Here is an 11,061-nt window from a genome sequence, read left to right on the forward strand (position 1 = left end):
GCCCCTATGTTGCATGTTGCTATGTAGTGTATTTGGTGGAACAGCGCCATAAGAGCAGCAGTGTGGTTGCACGTGTGTGAGTGAAGATTATTTTTAAAAGCAGCAGTTGTGTGTGGGGCCAAATACAGAAAGTAAAACAAAAAAAACCTCTCCCAAGCGCCCTACAGCAGGCAGTTGGTTGAAAGGAAGGAGCAACAGAAGAAACCTTCGCGTAGTGCCTCAAAAAAAAAAAAACGGTGCGTGTATGCTGACGTGCGTGTGTGAGTGGGTTTGGAGCGTGCTGTTTTTGTGACAACGGTGTGTGAGGTTGTACCTTTTTTGTTGTTTGTTTATGCTGGATGGTGGAGCACGCAGGAGAAAGTGAGTGCGCGATCGCGAAGTGAGCGTGTTTTTTTTTCTTCGTTGTACAACGACGGAGGACGACAACGGAAAACAGTGCTGAACGCAACAAGGGTGATAGTGGCAGTTTTTGTAAATCTTCGTCTACCGTGGAAGAGTTCTATTCGTTGTGCAAGCCGCACACACTGTGCTGCCTTCGCTAGTGAGAGAAAAGAAGAGAGTGAGGGCGATAGATCTTACCTGTTGTGCTTTCTTCGGTTGTCAGGGTAACGTGGCGCTTATGAAACGTAGTAAACCGGAAAACCCATGTGCGCGGTGAAATGCATGCAGCGTGGGAAAATACCGTGAGCCAGTGAGCGATAGATGCCCACCGGTTGCCAGTGTAGAAAAAAAAAAGATGGCCTTTCGAATGTATGACTGCTGTGTGGTCGAAGCTGAAATAGTTCAACGTACGGTGCCGACCGTGATTTGTGAAGACTAAAGTCACCCTTCGGTGTGTGTGGCGGTACGTGCGTGCGGGAATAGTGACTGGAAACGTGCGCTTTTGACGCGGTGGTCGAAGGCGCAGCGGGAGCACCATAGGAGGACGTGAGTGCGCTCCACCTTCATCCTGGCGGCGGCAGCACGGACGGCGGCGGTCCACCTGCTAACGCTAGCACTGCTCGTGGGTAGTTGGTGCTGTCGGTCGGTGGACGGCCGGGGTAACTTCCTGCGGCACGATGACGCACTGCCGAAGGCGTGCAGCTGGACCGGTGCGATACTGGAAGTATCGCAGGAGAAGCGTTCCGACGAGCTGCAGTGTCGGATCAAAACCATCACCAAGACGGAGAGTCTGCTAGCTAACATAAGTAGTTATCAAATTGATAGGATTAAGTCGCTCAAGCTCGAGTGCAACGACATTATGTTCTTCGAAAGTTCCTTAGAGTCGACGACGACGCCGGGCAACTTTTTGGGCAATCTGCACGGATTGCTGCGGCTGTCGATAGACTACTGCAAGATCAAGTACATACCGGCGCACGCGTTCGCAAACATGAAGGTCCTGCGGAGTCTCACGCTCAGCACGCACAACGTCGACTGGTCGGTGATGAATCTCGAGCTGCATCCGGACAGCTTTCGGGGTTTGTCCGAGCTGAAGGAGATGCACCTGGCGGACAATAACATTTGGAGTCTGCCGGGGGAGGTGTTTTGTCCGTTGCAGAAACTGCGCGTACTCAACCTCACCGGCAACCGGTTGAGCGATCTGACGCAGTTGATGCTGTCCGACTGGGGCAATGGACCGACCGAACCGGGGCGCGCTTGCAATACCGGTCTGGAGGTGCTGGATCTTTCCGGTAACGACCTGACGCTGTTACCGGACAATGGTCTGACTGCGATGCGTTCGCTAAACGCACTTCATCTGCAACGTAACCTGCTGAAGGAGATCGCCGATCGGGCGTTCGTTGGTCTCGGTACGCTCGAGATACTCGATCTGTCCGATAACAAGCTGACCGCACTGACACCCGAACTGTTCGTATCGTCGCGCAAGATACGCCAAGTGTATCTGCAGAACAATTCACTCTCGGTGCTAGCGCCCGGTGTTTTTGAGGGTTTGGATCGGCTGGAAACGCTCGATCTTTCCCGCAACCAGCTGACATCGACGTGGGTCAAGCGAGACACATTCGCCGGACAGGTGCGGTTGGTTGTGCTGAACCTCGGTCACAACCAACTGTCCAAGGTGGATCAGCATGTGTTCAAGGGGCTGTACAGCTTGCAGATCCTGAACCTCGAACACAACGCCATCGAGTTGCTGGCCGATGGAGCTTTTAGTGATTTGAAGAATTTGCACGCCCTTTTCCTATCGCACAACCGGTTACGGCAGATCGAGCCGTACCACTTCAGTGAGCTGTACGTGCTGAATCAGCTGATTCTGGAGTCGAATCAGATCGCTTATATCCACGAGCGAGCATTTGAAAATCTAACGCATCTGCACGATTTGAGCCTTAACGACAATCGGCTGGAGGAGATACCGTCCGGTATGAAGAGTCTTAAGTTCCTGCAATCGCTCGATCTTGGCAAGAACCAGATTGCCGAGATTAACAACTCGTCGTTCGAGGGTTTGGAGGAGCTGATGGGATTGCGGTTGGTGGACAACCAGATTTCGGAAATTTCGCGCGATACCTTCTTCGCACTGTCAACGATCCACGTGCTCAACCTAGCGTCGAACCGCATCCGTCATATTGATCAGTCAGCGTTCAGTTCCAACCCGACGCTTCGTGCCATCCGGTTGGACAACAACGAGCTGGAAGATGTGTCCGGCGTGTTTACCTCGCTTTCGTCGCTTGTATATCTGAACATTTCGGACAACAACATCGGGTGGTTCGATTACTCACACTATCCGCAGTCGCTCGAGTGGCTTGATATACACAAAAACAACATCACCGAGCTGGGGAATCGGTACGATGTTGGGAACTGGTTCTTGCTCAAAATGCTCGATGTGTCGCACAATAAGCTGCGGCAGATTAATGCCAGTTCGTTCCCACGCAACATTGAGACGATCCTGATGAACAACAACCTGATCGAGGAGATCGCACCGGAAACGTTCACCGGGAAGGAGAGCATCGTGAAGGTGGTGCTGTATGGCAATCGGTTGCGACGGATCGAGATGAGCGCGCTGCAACTCACTCCCTGGCCAGATACTCGCGTCCTACCGGAGTTCTATCTGGGCGATAATCTTATCCACTGCGATTGCACGATGGAGTGGTTGCAGCGTATCAACGAGCTCGCCTATCTGCGTCAGTATCCGCAGGTGAAGGATCTCGATTCGGTGCACTGTTCGATGGAGCACGGTAGGGGCGAGCAGCGGAGACCGCTGATGACGATGCGTGCGAGTGAATTCTTGTGCCGTTATGAGGGACACTGCTTCGCCACCTGCCACTGCTGCGATTTTGATGCATGTGATTGCAAAATGACGTGTCCGGATCGGTGTCGGTGTTATCACGACACGGCTTGGGAGTCGAACATTGTCGATTGCGGATCAGCCGGATTGTCGCTTGTACCGGCGAAGATACCGATGGACGCGACTGATATCTACCTTGATGGGAACAATCTCGGTGCGCTTGGTAGTCATGTGTTTATTGGCAAGAAGAAGCTGAAATCGTTGTACCTCAACGGTAGCCGTATTGAGTCGTTGAACAACAAGACCTTTGCGGGTATTCCAGCGCTGGAAGTGTTACATCTCGAGCAAAATGGGCTGGAGCTACTGAGTGGTGCAGAGTTTGAGCAGTTGCGCGAGTTGCGGGAGCTGTATCTGCATCGCAACTCCCTCGGTACCATCGGGAACAGATCGTTCTACTACCAGAAGTCGCTGGAGGTACTCACCATTGCGGATAACAAGCTGACGGGGCTAAGGCCCTGGGAATTGTTTCCTTTGCCGAGTGGTGGATCCGAGGGTGCGTATAGGTCCGTTTCGCTAGAAGGTAACGGACTCGACTGTGCCTGCGAACTGATGCCCAAACTGCTCGACTGGCTCGAGCGAATGTTCCGGAGCAATGGTACGGGTGCATCGGAAGAGAATGAATCGTCGGAGGTGGCGAGCTGGGGTGAGTTCCGCTGTTCCGGCGGCAAGCCGCTGCCAGACGTGATGAAGGACTGTGAGGGACAGCGGCCGGCCGTGGTCCCCGTTGCGACCGCGACGGTCCAGCGTACCATCATCAATGAGGACTTCATCGATTACCTGCCATTGTTGATCGCGGTGCTTGCTGGATTGGTGCTAACGATCATGCTAGTCGCACTGGTGGTGCTATTCCGGCAGGACGTGTGCCTTTGGGCCCATTCCCGGTACGGTGTGCGGCTCTGCAAGGATCCGCTCAGTGCGCTGGAGCGCTGTGAGGATAGCGAGAAGCTGTACGACGGTTATCTCGTATATAGTGCGGCCGATGCCGACCTGGTCACTAGTCAAATCGGCCAGGAGCTCGAGCATCATGGGTACGGTATGTGTCTGCACTACCGGGACGTGCACGGTGGTGCCGGTTTCCTCGGTGACACCATGCAATCGGCCGCGGATGCCTCGCGGAAGCTGGTACTGTTTGTGAGTGTTAAGTTCCTGCAGCTGGAGTGGTCACAGCCCGAGTTCCGGGCGGCGCTACAAGCGGTGCTGGAATTGATACGCCCATCGCGGAGAAAGCAACGTCTCGTTCTGATCACCTCCGTGCCTGGATCGATGCTTGCGATGGATCCCATCATGGACATCCTGGCACGGACGTGCACGGTGATAGCGTGGGACGATCGACGGTTCTGGGACAAGCTGCGTTTCGCCATGCCCGATCTTGGCCGGGATGGCGGATCGGTGAATAAAGCATCCCACCGAAAGAACATCAACATTCGCTACACGCCCGCACCCACCAACAACCTGATGGTGGTGGGCGGGATTGGTGCAACGGCCCCAACGGCCACCTGGCCGAAACGGCTCAACTCGGAGGTTTCAATCCAACAGCAGCAGCAGCAGCTTCAACAACATTCTCACCATCAACAACCTTATCCGGTACCTCAGCCGCGATCCATTGGTGGGGCACCGCACAGTACTTACACCACGGAGGATGAGGAACCCTCGACGGCCGGGTCATCTCCACAGTACGAGGCACCGACCCATCCCGGAGGTGCATCAACCGGTGGGATGTACCATCATCACCATCAGCATCCGGGTATTGTACAGTACCAGCAGCAGCAGCAGCAGCAGCATTCCGGTGGAGGTACACCACTTCCACAAACTATGCCTCATAGCCAGCAACATCACCATCATCACCATCATCCGCATGGGCAGTCACTCCATCATCACCATCACCATCATCACCCGGGCAGTGCAACCGGACCGCACGCATACCACACCGGCGGTGGCGCAGGTGGTAACTTCAGTAGCTCCAATACGCTTGGCCACGTGTACTCCACCATTCCGGAGCCCCAGTACATGGCCGAGCAGCAGCAGCAACAGCACCGGACCACGGGTACCGTACCGGACGGTAACAATCGGCCGTACTTTGTGTAAAATCGGTTTTTCTTTCCTCAATTCTCTCAATCCCATTTCCTGCGCCCATGATTCGTGATTGTAGTCTTATCGTTCCAATGTTGTTTTGTACAAATAAAAGAAAAGTAAGTGAAAAATGTCCCCCTCCCTCTCCCTCCTTGATGTTCCATCCACACCATCTCCAATGTCCCCCATCCCTTAAGGTCGTTATTAATGGTTCCGCGTTCGTGGACCCAGGCTAGTAGTCCTACTCGTATCGCGCATCGTATGCTTATGATTCCTACTACACGCTAGGTTAGGTTCGAATTTATAAAATAAAAAAACAAACATCCAACACATTTAAAAGACACACCGCGTACATTGCTTTGGAGGATTTTTGGGGTGGCTCTTTCCGTTCGGTACGACGAATGTTATGACTTCTGCGAATGCATGTCCAGCTGGGTGATTCAACTTTTGGGGTCAGAAAGAAAGAAGCACGCATCATCACTATGATGAAACAAAATGAAACGACGAAACCCAGCGATAAGCGGCCGGGGCTACCAACTGCTGTACGATGACAACGAACGATCGAATTCAGTGGGTTTTACGTTCGATTTCACATTCCACTGTGCGACGTTCACCATTCCCGCGGTTGATAAGCGTTGCTTCAACAGATGGACCATGGCTACTCTCTTGGTGGGTCTTGCTTGTTTTTTTGTTTTTTGCTCGGTTGTATATAAGTTTCCGTTGGCTCGTGTTCCCAGCGGTCCCACACACCATAATGCGTTGATTGATGAGCGAAGAAAGCGGTTCCGATGGCGCGGGATCAACGCGAGATACGGTGGTCGTTTGATGTTTCGGTTTTTTAACGTTCGCAAGCATGTTCTGACTGATGGATGGTTACGGGTGCATCGCTAGGTAAGGTACATGACGCGTGTGTCCGCTGTAATGGTGAGCTAATCTACGGCGGCAATGCAAAATAAACGAAATAGTAAGATTAATCACTGCGGCACGAGATACTTTGTGATTCAGAGTTCGCAATAGCTGAGGTACCTTCGTTCGCGGAAGGTTTTGTTTCGCAATCCATTTTAAAGGTTATCAGTAGCACTTAAAGGAGAACTGAATAAACTTTAATTATGTAGACAAAGACAATATGTTAAAATTAATTTTCTACTAATGAAGTCTCATAGAAGTACTTCAACAAATCTTAATTATATAAACAAAGTTTGCTTTTGAAATTAATTTTCTACCTATCATCAATTCTTGGGAGAAAAATTTCAATTTTCTAAACAGGAACCAAGTTACATTTTGGAACAAATCTTTCCCAATCAGTAGCTCGTAAAGTACAACTTTAGAAAACAATTCTTTACTAATCCGTAGCTCTTAAAGTAGAGCTTGAAGAAATATATAATAATGTAAACAAAGTATTCTGTTACACCACCATCTTCTTACAAAATCTTTAATTCTTAAAGGTGAATGTAAGTACACTTTTAGCAAGTAGAGAAAGGCTCACTTTGAAAACAATTTCTTTATTAATCATTAGCTCAAGGGAAGATTAGTTTTAACTACCCTCCGTAAGAGTCCCTGGTACTGGTAGTTTGTCATTAATATTGCGCTCTTTACGAACAGTTGATGCGACATTGTCTAAAGTAGTTTATAAAGGATACAATGTCAATTAGTTTCGTGTGCTGACCTATTAAACCATTTTTATTTGTGCATCTGTTTTGTGTGCTTTGGTAATGAAATAATTTAATTCCTTCGCGCATGATTTGTACGCCTGGCCGTATTTTCACATCCTATCTGCAGCCTGCATCACCGTAGGTGGGTGGCTTTTTGTTGAACGGTTGTCTCTGCAAACCCCCAACCCCAAAGTCCCCTTTTCCGGGATCACGGTAATGGATACTGTCAGGCCCGGCCAGTACCCGCACGGCCCCGTTGGATGTGGAACGATTGGTAACAGCGTGTCGTGACATTTTTAATCTATTCTATTTGCACTAGGTTTCCACCAACGGCGCAGCGGAACGCATACTGCGAACGAAAGAAAAAACAGCGCCACACAAACAGCACACAAACGGTTTACGGGGTTTTGTGTGTTCTTCGTACGGTCGATCGGAGCAAATTGCAACCCGGTTTCCGGTTGGGCCATTGCAACAGGGAAGACGAGATGGTGCTTCGTCAAAGATTAATTCAATCTTCTTTACTTCACCATCACCCTTCTGCGGGTCGCTCCTGCTCTCGCTGGTGATAGGAAAACGCAAGAACGAATAAATAAAAAAGTAGAAACAAACTAAGCAAACAAGGAAAAAACGAAAAAAAAAACCAGAGTGAGTATAAAAACAAAACACAACCTTAAACTTACAGACAAATGAAAGAAACAAGCAAAACGGTAAGACGGAGCGGGTGAAAATCTAATGCGCGAAACATGGACCAAACCAAACCATACAAAGCGGGAGCAAACGTGAAAGCAACAAAGAACCAAATTGCCGATTCCGCTCGGCTCAAGCGTACAGCAAAAATAAAAAAAGAAAAGAAACCTTGGGATGGTCATTTTTCTTCATTTTATGTTTGCTGTCAGTTGGTCGGTATCGTTTTCTTCCATTGCCAGCACGAGTCTTCGTCTAGCTGCATGCCTTCCTGGGGGGTTTGCAGATACATTTCATCCGACGGGGGGACGGGGTAACGATCGCCAGAATCCATGAGACGGAATCGGTTTCCTCGTACCAGCTCCGTGTCTGGGTTCGGTTCGGGGTTTTAAAATAATCAATGGCTAATTGTAAAAATAAATAAATCTTAAACGTTCGTCTAATAAAGCGGGTGAAATCTCGACCGTCTCTTCACCCGCTCGCCAACGAGGTGGACGAATTGTGTCACCAGCAGTGGCGAGACGAAAGGCTGCTAAGCTACTGCGGCTCCGTAAGGGAAGATACGGTGCTTCCACGAGATTAGTAACGTCGTACGTAACTGACGAGTCTCGTTTGGTCGTTTGGTTTGGCTTGTTCTCGCCTCAAACTCCGACGGTCGCATGGAGTAAACGAATGCGCGAGGCCTTTAGCGTACCGTTTGCCTTCAATTCCAATTCATGCGGGTACGGGACCGAAGAGCAATTTGTGAACGGAACGACGATCGATGGCAATGACGCTGTGCGAGATTGAAGTCGACAAGACGTCACGCCGCGTATTCTGACCATCATTCTGGCCGTGACCGGCCCGGTTTGCACCAAGCGAGATAGAGAGAAAGCTCGTTTGCACAGTGGAAATAAAGCGAGATACAGCAACAGCAAACAGGTTTTCTTCTTCAACCAACAAAGACCTCCAATACGCGCATACCTTCATTCACCAGGGACTTTTTTTTTCTTCCCTCCTATTCTCGTGTGGCACGCGGATCACGAAGAGCACGGAGCATGGTGAAAAGGTGACCGGAGGCGAGAAGAAAAGAAAGAAATGCTTTAAAAAAACACCGTTCATTCCATTTTGGAGTACCGGGATGCTGGTTTGACAGTCCCTTGTGGAACTGTGGGACGCGGTGACACGTCGAAACCCCCCAGGCCCAGGTGCCTATCGGTTCGCGCTGCTATCCGAATGTAGACATTAGCAATTAGACAACGAATGCTCGCACGCTTGTACGCGACGCTTGGGTGTCTCTGTCGCTGTGTGCGTGTCGCTTGGTCTCTCCCCGCGATGTGTGTTGCCTAACGGTGGAGAAAATCGGCAACTACCAGATCGGCCGGCCGAGATAGTTCCGCACCGACTGACCGTACCTGCCGGGGCCGGAGCAACCGATTTTGATAAGCATTCTTAATGAGCCAGGCCTAACCTAACCGGGGTTGCGTGTTTTTCGGCGCCATCTTCACTGCCGGGAGGACTTCCTGTCCGTTCCACCTCCCGGGTTGGGGGAATACCCTCCGGCCATCCATTCCTCCAAAGCAGGTTGATTTGGGCGATTAGCTTGCGTGCTGATTTTACTGTTTTCCAGCACCGAAAAAAGCGACAAGCGATGACCACGGTGTGGACGGGAACGGGCAACCCCTTGTTTTTTTTCGGGCAAAGACGCGGTGGCCGTTTATCTAAAAAGAAAAGCTACACACGAGAGAAAAAACAAAAACAACAACAAACGCTGATTTACACCGTATTGTGGCTGCTCTATTTATGCAGTGGTTTGCGGGGTTTGCGCGCGCGTATCGCGACGGTACCATCAGAGTTTGCGGCGGCACTCTCACTTAATGGGACGTTGTTATTGTGTGTAGGAAAAATAAGATAACTTTGCCCAAACTGCCATCATTATCGTCGGTGTAATGATCATATCATTCCGGTTCGCTTTGTTATTTTTTTTCCCCCCAGCTGCTTTCCAGGTGTGGACATCAGAAGCAACAAATGAAAAAGCAACGTAAAGAGTAGCCGCCACATTTTGCCGAAAACTGTCACAAATTTCCAACAAGATAAAACGGTAATGGAGCAGCCGCGAAAACAAATGTTTTGAGATTTTGATCGTAGAAGGTTGATTGTGATGATGGGTACCGCCTAGCAACGGGTACGGATACGGCCAGGTGCTTCTGATGTGCTTTCGGACATTGCTTGTCCAACAAATTTGTTAGAGTAGAGCGATTTTTTATGTTGTTTTACTGAGGTACTGACTGACAGCGTACATTTGGTAAATTGTTTTAAATGGAATATTATAATAGCGTGTTCAGTGTGCATAAGTACCACACAATAGCTAATGGCTAAAATTATTCCACTTAATAAGAAAATTTAATAAATACCCCAGCGTTCCGTTAGTGTAGCAACTTGGGTGCATTATTAAAGCTCATTTCTTTTCACACATTACCGTCCACTACTGCCTGGTCGATTGATCATCATTATGCTCATTTTTCAACCATCGGTAGTTCCCTTTTTCTAAATTCGTTCTACCATTCGATACCAATCAGCCACATCTAACGGCCTTCGTTTGTGCGAATCGACCAGTTTAATAGCACCCGAATGTCTGTAGAACGGTTTGCCCATCACGATCATCGCTGAGCACACCACTCATTCCCGATCGTTACCGGTTTTGGTACGCACAATTAGCAAAATCAACACTAATCATCGTTTGAGGATGAGGAGTGAACCCTTACGATGCTTCCGTGGCGCAGGTCGTTGGGCAGAACAGATCGTTCCCAGCGCAATTTTTGGGAAGCAATTTCCAAGGCCCTTTCGCAGGTCTGATTATCATAATCGACTCCAGCTTTCCACCAGAAATTCGCGGTGAATCGATGAATGGGCGCATCGTAGTGGCAAGGCGCGAGGAAACCCTTGCTGCTTGGTGGCCTGCAGCAAAATCTAATTCAATTATCGAAAAAACTCGAAAATGCCGCAAATGGTGGCACGCGGCGTTTTATCGTGGTTGGTACCACGATACGGCTGCATAAGGGAGCTCACTTTTCCCATGCATTTCGTGTGCGTGCGCTTGCGCTATCACCGAGTGAAAGATCCAATGGGTTGCGATCCATGAAATTCAATTAAAACCAATCAACACCCGTTATCGCACCACATCCCGTGAGGGCAGCGGCGGCCAAACTTCTCGCGGTCTTCTTGGAGGATTTTAAATTGAGCTCCTACGGTGATCTTTGACTTTGGTCGAGGTGATACGGCTGATTGTCAGCACTGTGAGACCGGTACAAAGGTTACAGGGATGGTGGTTGACGAGCGGCTCGGTTCGAGTTATGGCTTTATAATTAGCGTTAATGGTGCTTTATTTGGACATTGGATTTA

At 49.7% G+C, this 11,061-nt stretch overlaps 1 protein-coding gene across 1 annotated transcript; it reads left to right on the forward strand.

The window, feature by feature from the left end:
- Positions 1–1,240: 1,240 nt before the first annotated feature.
- On the forward strand, positions 1,241–5,359 carry LOC128719049 (toll-like receptor Tollo). Its single transcript, XM_053812670.1, has one exon. It carries the CDS (start codon positions 1,241–1,243, stop codon positions 5,357–5,359), a length of 4,119 nt encoding a protein of 1,372 aa, XP_053668645.1.
- The last annotated feature ends 5,702 nt before the right edge of the window (positions 5,360–11,061 follow it).

The sequence above is a fragment of the Anopheles marshallii genome, chromosome 2 (genome assembly GCF_943734725.1).
Source record: "Anopheles marshallii chromosome 2, idAnoMarsDA_429_01, whole genome shotgun sequence".
Taxonomy (NCBI): Eukaryota; Metazoa; Arthropoda; class Insecta; order Diptera; family Culicidae; genus Anopheles; species Anopheles marshallii.

Bases quoted from the DNA above. Each gene is read 5' to 3' on its own strand.
- LOC128719049 (XM_053812670.1), top strand. From the start codon at position 1,241: ATGTTCTTCGAAAGTTCCTTAGAGTCGACGACGACGCCGGGCAACTTT.